The 20398-nt window shown below is 42.8% G+C and overlaps 1 protein-coding gene across 1 annotated transcript in view; it reads right to left on the reverse strand.

The window, feature by feature from the left end:
- The window catches only part of TDRP (testis development related protein), a 48389-nt gene extending 27997 nt beyond the window's left edge, over nt 1-20392 (reverse strand). The window contains exon 1 of the mRNA XM_019537478.1: nt 20262-20392. Coding sequence (XP_019393023.1) covers nt 20262-20384 — 123 coding nt within the window. The 5' untranslated portion in view covers nt 20385-20392. The remainder of the gene's footprint in view (nt 1-20261) is intronic.
- Nucleotides 20393-20398: the final 6 nt, after the last annotated feature.

Consider the following 20398-nt stretch of genomic DNA (forward strand, 5'->3'; position numbering starts at 1 on the left):
GAAGATGACATCGACTTCCTCCTTCCCATCTAAGCTCTTTGTTACCTGGTCATAGAAAGAAACCAGGTTAGTCAGGCAGGATTGGCCTGGGATGAACCCATGTTGGTTACCCCTCAACATCACTTAAGGGAGGCTACTAGGGACACATCAACTGATTTACACCAGCCAGTGTCCAATGGGTCCTGAATAAAATGAGGGAGTCTGTGGATACCAACTAATGAAACTCTGCTTGGAGACATGAACAGAGAAGCGACTGGAAGACAGCCCTGCACTCGCCTGGGTTCCCCCCGGCCAGAGCTTCCTTCCAAAGGTGTAGGGAGAAATGTAGCCAAAACCTCAGCAGCAGGTTCTGGAGAAGGTACAAGGGGGGCTGCAACCTCACAGACTCAAGGTAGCTCCCTCTGTTGCCAAAAGGGGCAAATGCTGGGAGTCTCCATAAAGCACACCAGATACAAGTCTGTGGTAATGGCTCTGTGAAGAAGCCACCACGCATTTGCACTCAACTTCTAGGGACAGAAATTACACAAATCAGTATAAGCAATAGGAAACTTGTTCAAATCTGTAATATAGCAAAAGTTCAGTGCACATAAACCGCTTTCAAAATAGCCAAAACTGGTTTAAGATAAACCTGGATGGACGTAGCATCAGACTTAACTGATTTAGGTTAAATTGGTTTACTGAACTTTTCTCTCAGATCCCCTCTAGATTCAAATTAACTGAAAGTCCCCCAGCATCCCTGGATGTTTTGCATCTCCCCTGAAAATGACCCCCTTGCAGGGTGGGTGGGCTAACCTTGGCCCAAGCTATCTGCTCCAGCTGAGCAGGGAGGCATGCTCTAGCACCCCTCCAGCTTTGGCCTTGAACCACTGCAGACATGTGGCTGCATTTCCAGAATCAAAAGTGAGTATCTGTTCACTTGCTTATCGGTTCTATCTACACAGCTTAGACTAACTTGTAAAGACTGAATTGATTCAGCCTCAGGCTTTCTGACTTTCTCTCCTTAGCCCAGCTGAGGTCCTTGATGGCTCATGGAATACAGACTTGTCCAATAGGGACCACTGCCAGCACCTTTGCCTTGGGTGTTCCAACACTTGTCAGGAGATGGGATGATAGACTGTGAAGAACACGAGCATATAGAGCTGGTGGTGGTGCGCTGTTTCAAGGCGAACCAGCTTGGTATCCCCCAGCCTGCTAAGATGAAACTATGAGATTCCTCGGGGCGCTGTGGGGTCTGCCAAGGCTACAGCTCCACAACTAGCTCTGGACAGCTGGGGGATACTGAGGGCAGGGACTGTCCTAGCGCAGGACCTAGTGAGTGTAGGCAGGGGCAGAGGGTGACAGGGCAGACTACCTCTTGAAGTAAACAGCAGGGATCCACCCATCCCCACCTGGCATAGACCAGGTGGTCTCCAATACAAGTCATTTTGGTCAGGACCATCTTCCAGCAGACCTAGGGCACCCCCATCGCTGGCACCACCAGCTACGGGTTTTTCAGCAGGGGCTCTACAAGGAGGTCAGCACCCTGGGCAACCATCTCTGGGTAGCTACAAGCACAGACCAGCCACCAGGCCCTGAGGAAGTCCTGGCAGAAATCCAACAGCTCCTCCAGGTCCTGTCTGGGGAGACCCCAGAGGTAGGAGAGTTACGAGAACCCTCAGAGGCAGTGGAGCAACTTGAAGGCAATCAGGCACCATGTTGCCTGGCTACCAGCACAGTACAGGAGCCTCTGCAGAGTCTGAAGGCAGAAGGTGTGGACCTGGTTGTGGAGGCAGACCCTCCTGCCCACCGTCCCGCAAAGTGAGGCTCAGGACACTTTCAGAGACCCAGTGCCATCCTGATCAGAAGAACCCCAGCACCCATATCTGGAGACTGGCCAGGAGCTCTGGGGGCACAGTCAAGGTGTTGAAGCGGTGCCAGAGCACAGGAAACCGAGTCTGGCCCTTTTGCCATACCCACCCCACCATACCACCCTGCAGACTACAGCTCCCCAGCATGTCTGAGAGCCACAAAGAGAGATGAGGCAAGCTGTACCAGGCAGCATCTCTATGCCCACGAGTGGCAGGACAGGGCGCAAGTGCCACAGCCAGGGCTGCCCACCATACCTGGGCTGGGCAGGGCCAAAGGACCTGCCCCTAGCCAGGTAGAATCACCTGGCAGGCTGGCTCTGGCCCACAGGCCATATTTTGCCCACTCCCATGTTAACATATTCCAGCATAACAATACCCTTTAATTTAGTTCTGTCTGTTCCTTGTGCAGTTTTAAAATGGTGACCCCATCAAGGAAATAAGGATCCATACAGAGCCACTACTACCTGGGGAAAATGTGGGAGTGGGAAGACAGAGAACCCTTGGCATGGAGGTGGAAGGAGAATAAATAAGACACACATGGTAGTGGAGGATGGGAGAGTGAAGAGGTGGGGGGTTTACAGACAGTCCATGAAACAAGGTGGATGGGAGGATGGTAGACACTGAGCTTTTGAAGAATGTATAAGAATCAGCCATTTAAGCATAAACCTCTACACTACTATATCCTTATTACTAGAAGATCCAGCAACTTCAAGTTAAAAAGTTAGTAGTGATGAAACTATGTTCCCCTCTATTTTTCCCCTCAACATCACATATTAGTTCATGTTTTGATTGATAAATATATTTTATGTCCCCTTTTATTTTTAATGGGAAGTAGATTTTACTCTAGTTTTCCTTTCATTGGATATTTCAAGGTCAGATTGCTTTATCATGCTATATAATGAATTTGGACATTCTGGATTGTTTCAGAAATATGCACTAAAATATTAGTTTAGGTAATTTACAGTATTATCCTATTTCTTTTTTACATCCATGTTAAACTTTTTGGAGAATGTTCCTCTAACTAAATATTAATGTTCCATGCATATGAAAAACCTTGATAGACAACTTCAAATGACCTTCCAATTTTGGCAACAGAATGTTAGTGCATACAATGTGTTTCCACAAGGAAAACACAAGTGTCCTTTTGTTGGACACTGCAAACTATGAAGTACTCAAGGGATTAATTCAATAAGCATACACATTTTTGTACAAAGGTTACTGTGTTGATCTACTTTCCTTAGTTTCTTTTGCAAAAGGAAAATAAGGAGATGAATCCATCTCTTTTGTTCATTCATTTTAAGGATGCAGGCTAAACTTAAGAGAGCCTGAACATTGAACAATTAAAAGCATGGTAAGACAGGCTTTAGTGCATAAAGTAAATGATTATTTCTCTGATCAGTGTGTCAACCCTTATATAAAATACAAACTGGATTTTAAAAATCAATGCAAATACAAACTTATAGATCTGGATAATGATTATTTGAACTGTAACTCCTTTAAACATAAACCATCTCTTTCCTGATGACCTCTCCTTATTATCTCTTCTGATCCCCACCCAGCTCATAAAAGAGAATTAGCATGCTACAATTTAAAATCTACACTATGGTGCCTACAAGTGTTAACTACATTAAGAACTGGAGATACTTGGTTTCTCAGTGAAAACAGTAAAGGTTATTCAAGAAAAGAATCATATTCTCATCCATCCTCCATACCTGACAAAAATATTTTGGAAAAAAAAAGTTTAAAATCACTTGAGAAACTACAAAACTGCAAATTAACCTCTTAAAATGGAAAGATTCCCAAATGACTAATTACAAACTAAGCAGTAAAATAACTATATAAATATAGACAGATCAGAGACAGCCCAGTTAGAAGTCATACCACCTAATTAATGTCTTCAAGAAGCAACAACAAGAACTGATAGGTGAAAAGAAGTAGACAGTGTTCCAAAGTTCAGGATGTATTCTGATATAACATCAAATAAAATGTAGACTGGGTTAAAGTATATTATGAAGACAAAACGTAATTTTGTCTGGATTAAAACCCAGCTCAGAAGCAGAGGGCTTTAGTAAATGTACACAAAAGCAATTCGGAAGGAAACAGCTAGCAGAAGCACAATGATACTCTCAGTAGGCCACATTTTGTTTGTTGTGCATAAACATACCAGGAACAAAGTAAAGTGTAAGAAAGTATACACATTTGCACTCATGGCACTGTCAAGTCAACATCCCAAAAACAGTAATTGAGTTTAAATGGACATAGAAAAAATGGGCACAGTAAAAGCTTGAAGTCAAATATTTTATAAAGTTTTATGACCTCATTGGGTAAGTGCAAGCATGGTACCATACCTGAAAATACAGATTTTATAAAAACTAAAATGTGTATTTATTACAAAAAGAAATAAACAAGAGATGGGTGTAAATTAGCATTACTCTGCCATAAATCTTTTGCTTCTTGGACACATGACTACATGTCCAGCTGCCAGAAGATGCCTTTTATACTGCCCTGTCAGGCTGTTAGTCCCTCTTGGAGTTAATCTGATAAGATTATTTTATTAAATCAGGCACTCAGCTACATTTTTACTGTCTGCTGAAAATTTAGAATCCGTTTTATGAGGTTCATTTTCCTTTTTTCAGGGTAAAGTAGCCATCTGGACAGATTTTAACTTGTAACTCACCTACAACTACCACTGGTAAAAATACTAACTAAATTAATCCAAAAGAAAAACAGATTTTTGGATTCAACCACTGTTTTCTCATATATAGAGAAAAAGCAAACAAAAAGTCTAAACATAAGTACTCATCCTATGCTCTTCAAATTCAGCTTATTTTTACACTGTAGATGGGAAGTCTTAAAAAGTGGTTATAACAAAAGCATGGTCTGGGTTTTTTTTGTTTTTTTTAACGGAAAGAAAAATATAAGTATGCTTGGCCAATATGTTTGGTTTGTTTTTGGCCTAGGTACATACTTAGATTAAAACATAATATTTTTCAATTCATAAATGAAACTGTATTATCAAGCACAAAAACATGTTTTAAAACCAGGTTTAAATAGGAGTATTTCTGAAAGCAGGCATGCATGACCCCATCATCCAAGTATTCACAAGCTTAAAAAGCAGTCCACTATATCTAGACTTAATCTACTCAAGAAGACCTTGTCTACAATAAGGAAGTACAGTCACCCACCCTGGCAATCTGCAAAAAACATCTTGATGCCCATCTTGTTGGGGTCATCTGATCCCAGCAATCTTTCCTGCCCAAATGCAGGAGGGCTGGACCCAATGATCTGTAAGGTCCCTTCCAGCCCCTAACAACTATGATACTTATACAAAGTATTCCTTGCATCCGCACTGATGGGCAGTGGGCAGTTTTTAGAAAAATTCCTTTTGTACCACAGACTCAAATAGAAAAGCCCCAGGTTCACTGCATTGGCTGCTGCAAATTCTAATTCACATATTTATTTCATTTAAGTTACTTTCTGTATATTCCTCTTACCCTGGTCCTGCAGCTACACAATACTGCCACAATAAAAGAACAGAATGTTATTTATCCTATGTATTTAATTCACTTGAAAAGATTAAAATATAAGTTAACAGATATTGAAATAGCACCTTGTGATTAGCAAATGCTTCATGGCCCACAAGGTAAAACCCACTCACTATATAGCATATACTGACTATAGCATATAGCAAGTACTGTTACCTTAATTTCAGGCATAGTGATAGGTTAGCAACTGATAAAAGCAGCAACGAGATAGGTCTACAAATGACCCTTTTATTCCAAAAGCACAAGGTAAGTACATAACCCAGGACAAGTCTGGCTACCTATCACAATACATAACACATATTTGCTTATACGGTCTGGGGAGACTAGGAATGTAAATATTTTTTTAAAAATTACCCATTTAACCTAATTACATGAGCTACACGGTTAAACAGCACGCAGCAGGAGGGCAGGGCAGTACAGGGAAATGGGGCTGAGAGCAATATGCAGGATTGTAGCGAGTTCTGCCACCAGCCAGGACTAAAGGCCCTGGCCACAGCAGACTCTGCAGGGTGAGCGTTCAGGAATGGGCAAGCAGCAGCAGCAGCCGTGCAGGTCAACAGGGTCCCTGGCTCGGTGGTGCAGCTGTTGGGGGAGAGGCTCTGGCAGGGGCTGCCTGGGAGGTGGTACAGATCTAGGCTGCAGCATCGCAAGGCTGCTGCAACAAGGAGGTAATTAGCGGCTACTTGCGGGAGCGGAACCAGAAAAAGTTGCATGGCAGAACCATCAGGGTTTAAATAGGAGCAAGTGCAGCAGCAGGGGCTGCCATCAGGTGCAACAAGGGTGGGCTGAATGGAGCCAGGTGCCCTCCCCATAGCACCCAGAGAGCCTCTCATCTACTGGGAGAGCCATGCTGCACCCAAGTGGTGCCTGCAGATGCCCAGAGCCCCAGGTGGCGCTTCTCTCCCCAAGGCTCCAACAGCTGCCGCTTGGCAACAATCCACAACAGTTCTTCCAGCCTGGAGGCATGTGGTAGACCAACTATGCCATACAGAATCACACCTGAGGCATCCACCCGTGGGCTGAGCACCCTCTGTTAGGAGCCGCAGCATGGGGGCAAGCCCTCAGCCGAGCAAGAATGTGGTATTGGCCCAGCTACTGGCTGCAGTCAGGCAGGGAAGGGACTAGCACACAGTCCCTTTCCTGTCTGGATGCAGCCAGCAGCTGCGCTGGAGCTGCAGTCCGCCTGCTCGGCTGAAGGTTTGATCCAGAGCTGTGGCTCCTAGAGAGTGCTTAGCCCACAGGTGGATGCCTCCAGTGCAATCCTGCATGGTATATCCATCCACCACATGGTCCTGGGCTGGGAGAGCCACCATGGATCCTTGCCATGCAGCAGCTGCCAGAGCCCAGGGGACAGGCAGGAGGAAGGGGCTGCCCAGGGCTCCGGGCACCCATGGGCTACAAGCACCACCTGGTTGTGGCTGTCCGGGCAGGCAGGAGATCTGTGGATAGTAGCGGAGAGGAAACCTGGCTCCTTGCAGACCACCCCTGTAGCACGCAATGGCAGCCCCGCTGCTGCACTCACTCTTATTTAAGCTTTGCTAGGTCCGCGGCAAAACTTTACCCGCTCCACTCCCCCAGGTAGCCACTAATTACCAACATGCTGCAGCAGCCACACGATGCTGCAGCCTGGAACCATGCTGCCTCCCGGGCAGCACTGAGCCAAGAGGTAAACAGCAAATGTTAACAATTAAATGGTATAAATATAATTACTGGTTTCATCTTTTACATCTGTAGAGGAGACTCAATAGAGAGGAGAATGAGAAGTGGGAGGAGGACCGGTGCACAAACCTGCAGCAGGTTGTAATATCTTAGAATGGTCACTTAGTAGTCACTCAGAAACAGGCTTTGGAACCTTCCTCTTTTAGCCATATTTTTGTACTTTAGGCATAGGCCCCCTGAAAGTATCCATGGTGGGCAACAATATAACTCCCTGATTGCTGAATTTTTGGGGTTCACTCCTTAACAAAATCATTTAGAAAACTGAAATGTCCAGGTAGAATGATTTAAAAATCAAAGTGATTTGTACACCCGATTTTAACTGTATTTTGAACTTCAAATTTTTATTTTCCTACAAAAAGTTTATTCTTATTGGTGAGTAGTAATTAAAATATGTTGATTTACAACTAAACTTGATCTTACTTAAAGATGTAAATGGTTAAATGACACGCATGTATACAATTTATGACTTACCATTTAGTGACCTCTGGCAGAAACAGTCATGGCCCTGGCTACTTGTATCTTCACCATGTTCCTAGTGTTGCATAGGCCCCAGATGAGGGGCAACAGGTATGGCCAAGACACTAGGGGTGCTACCCAGCTGCAGAACCATGGCTTCCCCTTACCCCACAAGAAGGGGGGCTGGGGCTGCAGACCTCTCCTGTGCCTGGATGCTTCCCCCAAAAGGAGGAAGGTGCCAGGTCCCACCAGAGGGGTCAGATGGGGCTTCCTACCACAAAGCAGCAGGACTCCTAGCCTCATGGTAGGTCCAGCTGCCCCACTCCCTGCCCCCAGTGGCAAGGCCCAGGCAGGATGACAGTCTCCCTGTGCCTCCCACTGCACTTGTGCCACTGTGGCCCAGACTTAGAAGCCTCTTCCACACTGCCAGGCCAAGCCCTCCCCAACTCCCCCCCAGGTAATGGTGGGGATCTGGTCCCAGAAGGGTGGCCTCTGCCAGACGTACTATGTCCTTCCCCATCCCTCTCATGGTGCTGGGGCCATGCAGAGCCTGGCCTAGCCCCTAGGTAGGGCTGGCTAGGCCCAAGGAGGCAGCATAGCAGCTGGAGCAGACAGTACCAGGTCTTAGGGGTCACTGCTGGCCCCTCATGCAGTAAGTAGCCCCTGGGCATTCCTAAGGGAAAGCGGTGCAGCAATGATCCTGGGGGAAGCACAGAAGAGGCAGTGCATTAGTTGGACCCAGCTCGCCCAGCATCTATATAGATCAGGTGCTTTTAATGGGGCTTTTTGGTGCTTTTATCTAATAGCTGATTTAATCAGCTTTAGATAAATCACCAAAAGGCTCTGCTGAAGCACCCAATCTATACAGATGCTGCAGAGACGTATCCAACTAATGTGCTGCTGCTTTTAGTAAAGCATGTTTTTGGGGGGGGGGGGTGCAGCCATTATGCACATTTAGCAATTATACAGCTTTACAGCCATGTGCATTTATTCAGATTCTTAATTTCTACATATTATATAATAAAGTTTATCTTTCTTATTTGCTCAACTTTTTCTTTCTTTCTTTCTTTTAAATGGTGACTGATTTCAACTTTTTGGATAGAAAATGCAATTCAGTTAAAATGAAGCTCACCAGCAATATATTTTTCTATTATCAGATAATAAAACTATGCTAACAGAAACAGATATTTAAGAAAAATTTTATCAAAACACATTTTGCAGTTAAAATGAAACAACATATTCAACCAAGGAAGTATCAGACAATGAGTTGAAGAAATTGTTTCTGGTCACCATATCCTTCCCAAGTTTAGAACTAGATCTCAACCTCAAACCTATTTTTATTTGTAAGCTGGAAGAAGGAAACAAATTTTCCTACAATTTTCAACTCCATAATTTTTTAAAAAGCTGGTAAACTGGCCTAGACTAAACTATAAAGAAAACATTTTTTTTCTGAACTTGCAAAAGAATCTACAGCTGCAAAAAGCAGGTTATCACCTCAATAAACTCTGCTTAGGAAGTAACACATCTCTTCCCAATTCAGTAGTCTGGCTTCCTTTAAACTTTCAACAGCTTACACTAAGCTCCTTTTTAAAAATTTGAATGGCTTTAATAGATTACCTTTCAATTTAGGCCTTATGATAACACAGCCTAATTTAGAGTTTAATTTAAATAGGTGTATTAAAAAAAAATCTAAAATCAAAGTTGATGATTTGTTAAAAGAAATAAATAACTCTACACACTCTCAATCCACGTAAACTGTTTCAGTTATCTTATGTGTCCACTAATTTCAAAGGTTTAATACTATATGTGAAATACTGCAAAAATGTAACTTTCATGGAAAAACTTTATAAGTTCTGGTTTCTGTGTTAATTAGGCTTTGCAAAGAGTTTCTTCTTAAATTCATTACTTCTTCCCATTATCATGCATTTCTGCACTAATCCACTTCAATCTTTTTCAGTGGAAGAAAACTCATATACATCTCATTTAGACTTTGATCAAAAAAAAAAAATAAAAGCAACACTATTAACATTTAGAGAACTAAAAATAGAACCAGTGAGGAAAAGAATTTTTGTCCCATGGAAAATTCTGACATTTCATGGAAATTCCCATGGAATTTTCTGACAGAAAACTGGAGAAGCAAAGACTCAGAGGTGACTTGGTGGCAGCCTATAAGTATATAAGGGATATGCATCAGGAACTAGGATAATGTCTGTTCATCATGGCACCCCAAAGGAAGATAAGGTCTAACAGTCACAAACTGCTGGAAGATTGTTTTAGACTGGACATAAGGAAAAACTTCTTTACCATCCAAGTAATAGACTCCACACAGAAGTGGTGCAAGCACCTACACTGGATACATTCAAGAAACGCTTGGATGCTTATGTTGCTGAGGTAATCTGACACCAGTTGACTTCCTGCACCTTGGGCAGGGGGCTGGACCTGATGATCTCGCAAGGTCCCTTCCAGCCCTAATGTCTATGAAATCTACAAAAACTGTCCCATCATTTTTTTTCCAAACAGTTTACCTAAAATAGAGGCAACTCACCTACACAATTCATATGTTACCTGCCTTCCTGATTCACAAAATAAAGTTCTCCATGTCAATAATGCAGTTACAGTAACATGAAAGTTAGGATCTCACACACACACACACACACACACAGAGCATATTCAGTTAAACTGTGTGTCTGAAAAAAGCTTTCTGGCACCTTTCTTCACTACAGACCAACAGCCTAGTTTCTGAAAAGAAGTATCTAATAGGCTGCATATAGATTCATAGATTCACAAACTGTAAGGCTGCAAGGAACCTTGGAAGATCATCAGGTCCAGCCCCCCACACTAAGCAGGAAAGATAACTGGGGGTCAGGCAACCCCAGCAAGGTAACTATCTAGTCTCCTCTTGAAGATTTCCAGGGTAGGTGATTAGGAACAACAGCCACAAACTGAGAGAGAGCAGATTTAGGTTAGACATCAGGAAAAACTTCTTCACGGTGAGGGTTGCCAGAATCTGGGATGGGCTTCCAAGGGAGCTGGTACTCTCCCCTACCTTGGGGTTCTTTAAGAGGAGGCTAGACATGCACCTGGCTGGGGTTGTCTAACCCCAGCACTCTTTCCTGCCCAAGGCAGGAGGTCAGACTCAATGATCTGCTGAGGTTCCCTTCCAACCCAAACATCTATGAGTCTATGTTTGCACCACCTCTGAAGGGAGCTTATTCCGCCACCTGGACACCCTGACTGTCAAGATGATTTTCCTAATGTTGAGCCTGAATCAGTCTTCCAGGAGTTTGTAACCATTACTTCTAGTTTTCGTTCAGGTACCCTGGTGAACAGTTGCTCACCGAGCCCTTGATGTACTCCCCTAGCATAGCAGTAAGCTGCTACCAGGTCCCCTCTCAGCCTTTTCTTCAGGCGGAAGAATCCCAGATCCCTCAGCCTTTCATTGTATGGCTTGCTGTGTAAGATAGATCATACGGATGGCTCTTCTTTGGACTCTCTCAAGCTTGTCCATGTTCTTGTTAATGTGTGGTGCCCAGAACTGGACACAGTACCCCAGCTGTGGTCTCACCAGTGCTGAGTAGAGCAGAAGAATCATCTCCTTGGTTTTGCTGGAGATGCACTGGCTACAACATCACACTGTTGGCTCATATTCATACTGTGGTCTATTATTACCCCCAGGTCCCTTTCAGTTGTGGTGTTAATGAATTTGGTGCTGCCAAGCCTGTAGGTGTGTTGGGGGTTGCTCGTTCTGAGGTGGAACACTTTACATTTCTTGATGTTGGACTTCATCAGGTTCTGATTCATCCAACTTGCTAGCCTAGCCTGTCTAAGTCCACCTGTATCTGTAGCCTATCTTCATGTGAGAACACACTTCCCCATAACTTGGTGTTGTCCATGAACTTGACCAGTGAGCTCTTCAACCCCACATCCAAATCATCAATAAAGATGCTGAAAAGTACTGGACCAAGCACTGACCCCTGTAGGATACCACTGCTCACTTCTCGACAGGATGACATGAATCCATTCACGACAACTCTCTGGGTCCTATCCTGCAGCCAGTTTCTCACCAGCCTGACCGTCTCAGATTTAAGCCCACAACCCTCCAATTTTCTCATGAGGACATCGTGGGATACTAGATCAAAGGGCTTTTGGAAGTCTAGATATACAATATCAACCTGCTCTCTCATGTCCAGGTGGCTTTAGCATTAACTTTACTAACAAATCTGCTTTTTTTAGCATATTGCTTTTATGACCAGTTTTGGCATTAACACAGGTCCATCTATACTGTATTTCTATACTGGGTTTATTCTGATATTCTTTATTCATGTAAAGGTCCCACAGAAACTGCTGTAAAATCTCCTGTATAAAGTTCACAGGAATTAACTTTTCTTACTTGCCCCTGAATTCATTTGCTAGATTTGTTTAACTAGTCTGCATAAGTATATGAATTGATTACAGGAAAAGGTTGGCTACTCTTTTCTGACTTATTTTTATTTCAAACAAAACTTTGCTTTCTACTGGCTCCTCAGTTGATAAAAATTTTAGCCTGACTGAAAAACAAAATATTTTAATTTCCTTCCGGGAAGTTATTATTTTATAGCCATTACAGTACCATCCAGAGGCCCCAAATAGCACTAGGACCACACTTACTAGATATTGTACAAATCACATATGAACATCAAATGGGCAGCTTGGGGAAGGTGGACCCTAAGGAAAGATTTGAAAGAGAAAAAGATTATGGCCTTATGGATCAGTTAAAGGAAAACATACCATACATAAAGACCAGCATTGGAAAACCCAGAGAAAGTTGACAAAGAAAGGTGGCGTTACTAGCAGAGTCAAATTAGCATTATGATTTGCATTTGGCTGCAGGTTGTTTTTGTTCTGTCCCCATGGAAAACAATGAAGTGCTTTATATTTTTGGAGCTGTTACGATGTCTTCTCTCACTCTCCTCTTCTCTAGACCAACGAAACTCAGTGCTTTTGGTCTTTCCTCATAGGCCATTTCTATTATACCTCTTGATCATTTTTGTTGCTCTCCTCTGGAGTCTCTCTAACTGGTCCATATTCCTCTGGGAGTGTGGCGTCTAGAACTAGGCAGAGTAGTTCAGTTGAGATCTTACTGCTCCTAAGTAGAGAGTGGTATAAAGTTACCACATGTCTTACATATGACACCTCTCTTAAAAGATCCCAATATTATGTTTGCTTTTCTTGCAATAGAATAACATTAACTCTTAAGTTTGTGATCCACTAAAACCCCCATATCCATTCTCTATCTTGCATTATACACTTGATAATTCCCATATAAGTATGGACTGTAAGGTGGTTAGAAAACTGGCTGGATGGTTGCGCTCAAAGGGTAGTAATCAGTGGTTTGATGTTTAGTTGGCAGCTGGTTATCAACTGGAGTGCCCCAGGGGTTGGTCCTGGGCCTGGTTTTGTTCAATTTTCCAGATCGTTGATGAAGAAATGAGATGGAGTGCACTCTGAGCAAGTCTGCAAATGACACCAACCTAGGGAGAGTAGTAGATATGCTGGAATGTAGGGCTAGCAGCAAGATAGACCTAGAGAAATTGGAGAACTGAAGTGGAAGGAACCCCACGAGGTTCAGTAAAAACAAGAGCAAAATCCTGCACTTAGGATAGAACAATCCCATATACCTGAACAGGCTGGGGACCAACTGGCTAAGCAGCAGCTCCACAGAAAAAGACCCAAGGAGTTACAGTCAACAATAATCCTAGTATGAGCCAAAAGCATGCCCCTGTTGTGAAGAAGGCATACTGGGCTGCATTAGTAGGAGAGTTGCCAGGAAATTGAGCAAAGTGATTATTCCACTGTATTCGGCACTGGTGAAAGCATATCTGAAATAGCATCCAGTTTTGGGCCCCCCACTACATAAAGGATGTGGACAAATTGGAGAGAGTCCAGCAGATGACAATGAAAATGGTGACGGAGTTCAGGCACATGACTTCTGAGAAGAGGCTGAGGGAACTGGGCTTATTTAGTGTGGAGAAGAGAAGACTGAGGCTGGATTTAAGACAAGCACGGCTAGTGAACTCAGACTGGTGAGGTGGTGGAGCGATCCACGGGAGCGGGGGGGAGGGGTTTTGCAGCCGGCTGGCAGCGGGGTAGGGTTTGCAGCCAGCTGGGCACTCTGGTAGCAGGAAGGATGCAAACCCCTGCCCCCTGGCCAACTGCAAACCCCCCTGCCACTCCCATGGGACGCTCCACTGCTCCATCAGTCTGAGTTCACCAGCCACACCTGATTTAAGAGCAGCCTTTAATGCCCTGAAGCAGGGTTCCAAAGAGCATGGAGCTAGACTGTTCTCAGTGGTGGCAGATGAAAGAACAGGGAACAATGGTCTCAAGTTGCAACAAGAGAAGTTTAGGTTAGATATTAGGAAAAACTCTCTCACTAGGGCTAGGGACAGACAATACACATACCAGTTTAAGTGTTCAAAAACTGATTTAAACCTGTAACAGAACAGATGTTCAGGGCACATAAACCAAGCTAAAACCAGATTGAGATGAACCTGGTTGAATGTACACTCAGAGATGTGGGTTTTCCAGAAAATTTTCCAATACCCTAAATAAAGTGTGATCTGATTTAGCATGTTTATTTGACATATATTTAGTAAACAAAACTAAAAAAGTACCCCATGTTAATTTTATGTCCCAATAGTCACAAGTATTTGCACTGAAATATTTAATTAGGAAAAAAATTAAATATAGCTCACTTAATGTGGTTTAAATGTTATAGTCAAGCAAATTCAAAGCTTTATGTGGAAAGAAATTATTTTTATTGGAATACTTGTAAAAATGTAAAGACAGTACTCAATAGCATGTATTTCCCTTACATTGTTGAAATTTAAGATAAAAAACCAAAGGCACAGAAAACTGTTGACACACTAATTTCAGCACACCCAGAGAACTGTACATATGCTAGGCTTTGGTTTTGATTTGACCTACACAGCCAATTAGGTGAATTCATAACTTGATTTTTGGTTTGGATTATTATGTGAGTGTATTTACTCTCCTGTTTACAAATCAATAAAACATATATGTACTCTCTCACACACTCCATAGGGATAATCACTTGAAAAACATTAATTACAACTCTGAAACTGCCAAGCTTGCCTAATACTGCATTGGCATCCATTCATTGTTACTAATGAATTTTATATAACAATGAATTTTTAGAAATGGAAAATTTCCCACAGAAAAATAAAGCACTGGAAAATTTTCCACCTTACATCTCTGATCAGATTTAACTGATTTGGGTCAAACCGGTTTATGCAATGTCTGTCCCAGACCCCTTGCTGGTTTAAATTAAACCCGAGTCCCCCAGCATCCAGGCATGCTCTCTAGGCTGGGCGGGGCTCTCTGCTCCACAGCAGGGCTGGCTCTGCTCCCTGGTAGGAGCTCCAGCAGAGACTGCAAGCATCTGCCTGGCTGTCCTGCCGGGGCCTGGACACCCCCCCTTCAGCTCAGCACTCTGGAAGGGAAGCGAGGGCTGCTCTAGGGCTCCCTGGCTTCTTGCCTGAGCCACTGCAGTGTGGCTGAAATGTGCCTGCATTTCTGTGATGTCTGTACAGTTACAAACTGATTCAGCCTAGCCAGGTTAAACGAACCTAAAAACACTGAATCAATTTGGGCTCAGGCATTTTGAATGTCTGTCCCTAGCCTATTATGGTAGTAAAACACTAGAAGAGGCTACCCAGAGAGGTTGCATAGCCTCCATCCTTTACGGTTTTTAAGATCTGGCTAGACAAAGCCTTGGCTCAGATGATATAGTTGGGGATGGTCCTGCTCTGAGCAGGGAGTTGAACTGGATGACCTCCTGAGATCCCTTTCAACCCTAATTTTCTGTGATTCTCTGAAAATGAGAGAAGTTAAGTGTTATGAATAACCGTAAGGAAGAGTGTTATGAATAACCTTGAAAATGAAGACAAGAAACCTGATTTTAACTACTCATTCAGAAACATCCAGGTAAAGAGATGAAAATGAGTGATACTCTCAGGCCTACAAGCAAAACAGTTAGTCTCAGCAGTTGTGACTTGCATGGACTGGAACACTATCCTTTCAGTGTTAGTGAAACCTAAGAAGCTAAAGTTATAGTGATTAGGGGAGGTAAAGCACTGCACAAGAATTTCTCCTGTCTGAACAGAAAGAAAAGGACAGACCTCACAAATGTCATGGCAAATCCAAAGTTTATATGCCTGACAGATAAAGAGGAAGGTAGTATTGCCTACAGTGATGCAAACAACAGGAAGTGGAGCTTTTGGAAGATGGAGGGGGGAGCAGGAAATGGGGATAGATTTTTTTTTTCTCTGGAGGAAAAAAAAAAGTAAATAGAGGTAGACTGACCTGGGTCTCTAGTCCAGACCCATGAGTCATGAGTGTAAGATGGTACTATATACAGTGTGCAAATGAAGTCACTTGAAGGGGAAAAAAAAAAAAAAGGCCAAAGCATAAATGTATGTCTCTTCAGTGGAGAATAGAGCAAAGAAGGAGTAGAATCCAGTTAAGGTAGGATGGAGAGATTAGAGAAAAAGGAAAACCAAGAAACAAAGCATCACAAAAACCATATAAGGACAAGGTTTCAAGAATGAAACTCTGACAGATATTTCCTGTCAAGAGGGGAGTTAAAAAACAAAGATGGAATGGAAGCCTTGAACTCTGGCCAGGAAAAGATCATTGAAGAACCAAATAAAAGTTTTTAGGAAGTAGGCTGGATGGAAACTATAACAGAGGTAACCAAAATACAACTGAAGGAGACAAGGGAACACCATAAACTAAACATCTCTTCTGCACTTTTGAACACTTGAAAAGTTAGCTGGATTAACATTTATTAGCTGCATTTAAACAACAATTGGCTGTTTGACATGGGAACACAGAACTAAAAGCAGTTCCTGGACCATTGAGCCCAGTCCCCTGCATTTGTAAGCTATCTTTAATCAAGGGAATTCCCAAAAATATCAGTGCATTCTGGCTAATACATGTCTGAAGATTTTACTGATTTTTTTATCCATCCCCTCAGGCCCTGTATGAATTTTATTCATGTAACATGGAAGCTTCCATCAAAATTGCACCAATGACTGTTAAATATGTTAATTAACAAGATAATTATAATTCAAAACAGCCTACCTTTCAAATGTTCAATAAACAGATCTAAACACTTTTTAAGATAAAATATGCCCCTGAGTTTTTTTCTGTTTTTGAATATAATTGAAAGTAAGACCATAAGGAAACAGGAGAGGGAAAACAAAATTCCAGTATTTTTTCTTTGGAAATTACGAGAAAGATGATGTAATCTTACCTATCAGCTATCTTATTAATATTTTTAAATGTTCATTACCATCTCACAATGTATGACTTCTATAACTTATTAATATATCACTGACATTACTTTAAAAAAAAGACTGAACTATACATAAGAACTTTAGTGAATGAGAACTGACTTACGAAGAATGCCAAAACATTGCATCTTATAAGAGTCCAAAACAAACATCTTTTCAAGTTCAAACAATTGACTACAACTTGAAACACAATGAGTGCCTTGAAAATTAAGCTTATATTTACCATGCATGGTTGCAAAGTTCTTTGAAAATGCAGTAGGTATGGCAAGATAAGAAAAGCACATTAAATTTCAATATGGTCTTGTGCTCTATAGTTTTATTAAACGCCACTCTGGGTGGAATTTAGGTTTTGTTGGGAAAAGAGTTTATGTATATATTAAAATACATTTCTGTAATGTAAAATGTAGAAGTGTCCAATAAAAACATACCAACTTAAATGTATTGTCCAATTCTTTCAGAACTTTGTTTAGTCTTTTCTATCACAGGAAACAGCTTAAGTAGTGGTAGCAGCAGTAGAAATAGTAATAGTACTGACAACCCAACCTACCTCTGTGTTATGTAGACACTTCTGAATAGCCTACAAGTAGCTAAAAGATAATTCAAATCTCATGGCAGTTTTGGGGTTGGATATTTTTTTCCTTTTTCTGTTTTGAACTGGAACAAAACCAACATATTTTGACATAATTCATGACAAAGGAATTGTGTCAGAATGTTTGCTTTGTAGCTAAACCCGAGCCTTTCAACATGGAAACATGGGATTGTCACTGTGTGTCTGCCTCTAGGCTTAGGGTTAAACTACTGGCCCAGAACATAGTAGGAGACCCAAATTCAGCCTTTGCTCTGCCCAATTCAAATTCCACCTGAGATGGTGATGAACAGTTAAAAATGAGTAAGGTAACAGAAGATTGGGGGACAGTGGGGGCAGCGGGAATATCAAATTTTTTCTTAAATTAAAGAAACAAAAATAAAAGAAATATAAAGCTATAGCCACCACGCTCTAAAAGTGAGAGCTCTTTCTCTTCTTCCCTATTAAACACACATCACATTTTGGCATTGATAAAACAGGTTTTTAAAACAAAACTGTAGTATTTCACTGAAAGTAAACTGAATAAATAAAATTGAAATTGGCAATACTTGCAATGGCATGACTGTCACAAAGTTATTTTAAAATTAAGGAACCGTAACAGTTTATAATATAATGCATTATTCAAATTACACATTGGAAACCTACAAAATCAAAATTAACTCTTAAAAATACTAATACCTGATTTTGATGATACAGATAACATACCACAAATTCAAAGGAAGCATGAAATGGTCTTTTTAAATAATCTGAAAATACTGTTCCTCTCTTCTTACCAAACTTACTAGGAAAACTTCAGAACCGCATTCCAGAAAAAGTAACATAATGATCACATTAAAGGCAAGAGATCAACACAGTTGTTGTGACATTCAGTGGATGCCAAAATATAACGCCGAACTTTCTAATTTACTAACAAAAACTCAAAAACACTGTCTAGGTGTCAGGCACAAGACAAAATTAGAGAGGTCCTCAATCCTAGTTTTCGGTGAAGTTTTTGTTCAAGGCTAAATGCTCATGCTGTGCTATGAGTAGGTACGCAGGATCACGAGGTGAAGAGGGCTAAATTTCTCTCATGCACAGCCCATACAACAGGAACAGAATGATCTCCACAGCTGCTATTTCACCTAAGGCCCTGTTCGAGGACCAATATACTCCCCTCCCCTTAACAGGGGGTTGGAAGAGGCACGGCAATGCTATGTAATGCACAGGAGGTACAGAGCACCATTTAATCCCCTCACATCTCATCTCCCTGATGAACACAAATAAGAGGAAACTCAGTGTTCTCCTAAAGTGAGTATCAAAACTCCCACTGCTTTCAGCTCTACCACTAACTGGTTTTACAACTGTACTTCAGCATTCTCCTTAACACCTGCCTGAAAGTATGTTTTAGAAACACAGTATAGATGTTGATCATTGTCCCACTCTACATAGCACACTAGAAATAAAATAGATTTGTCAAAACTAGTCTTGGCCATAGTTTAAAATTTTCGCATATACATTATTTCATTCCCTCCCTCACTTATTAAGAGTTTAAAACTAGGCAATCCTCCTTCAATTATTATTTTACACTATGTTTAATATTTTACTGCTATTGTCAGAGCCTTTTTGATTTCAATGACCAGCCAATTATAGCTTATTTTCATTTACAGTCTTCTCTGTAATTACAGCCTAATCTCCCACTTGGTAAAAGCATTTTTTTTTAAATTAAGCATGACGTGTAAACCCTCAAGAATTTTTCAGTTAATAAATTGAAATCATTCTTCCTGCTTTTCCTCCCTCCCTCCCCCACAACATTTTAAATCAAATGCTAAAACTGCAAGCACCAGAGGGAAACATTATTTACTAGAACTGTTGACAGCGATCTGACATTGGACTCGATCACTTACTATTACTTGTATCCCCGCCGCACCCAAGAACCTTATTTGAGGTCCAGGAAGACCCTGCTATGCTACAGGTCAGGCCACACAGGGCCAAGCGAACAGCCGTTGCCCCTAGGGCCCAGCTGCACATTCAAATGAAAACTGGATAGAAACTAGCTACAGAGTCATTTCCCATTTTCAAGCACTAACTTCATAAGCAGTCGTCTCTTTTTATAGCCGAATACTCATTGTTTCTATGCAATAATTACTTTGCATGCATGCGTGGCAGGTCTCCGTTTATTGCACAGTTCGCCAGTAGTCAGCTGTGTTACACACATAACGTGTCACATTAAGACTGGACAGTCCCGATAAATGAGGCAGTAGGGAAACACAGGGCAACAAGGGCGCAGCGGGCAGATGTCCCAGCACAGCCGCATGTGGGCAGGCCCCTGGAGGAACAATTTTGAGCAGCGTGGCTTCACCTGCAGCTGCTGGCCCTCCCTACTCGAGCAACCCCCGACCTCCCCCTGCGTTGGCTGCACCGTAAAGCATGGGGGGCACCTCACTGACCAACCTAAGGGCAAAAAAAACCCCTTGTGGCAGCTCCTACCACACGGACATGGGAGGGGAAGGACCCTGACGCTTTTCAGAGGCCCATGGCAGGCTCTTTGCTCGTCCTCCCCTTGGCACGTTCGGCCGGGCTACCTTGCTGGCGCCTTTCCCGCTGCCCCGCGCCACCCACCTAACGTGTGTCGGGGCCGCACAGACCCGGACCCGCGGAGCAGGCCCCCCACCCCAGCGACGCGGCTGCAGCCGGGGCGGCAATGCGGGGCCGTGGCACGAAGCCGCCGCACTGCAGGGTGCGGGGCGCCGGGCCGGGCCGGGCCGGCTCTTACCTGCGGAGCGGCGGCGGAGGCGGGTGGCGGTGGCGAGGGCTGCGGGTCCTGCAGCCGCGCGGTCTCGTCCTCCTCAGGGGACGCGTCCAGCAGCACTTTGCTGTTCTTGTTGAGTTTCCACATGGCGGCGGCGGCTC

Source organism: Crocodylus porosus, unplaced genomic scaffold, assembly GCF_001723895.1.
Source record: "Crocodylus porosus isolate Cpor-Errol unplaced genomic scaffold, CroPor_comp1, whole genome shotgun sequence".
Lineage (NCBI taxonomy): Eukaryota > Metazoa > Chordata > Crocodylia > Crocodylidae > Crocodylus > Crocodylus porosus.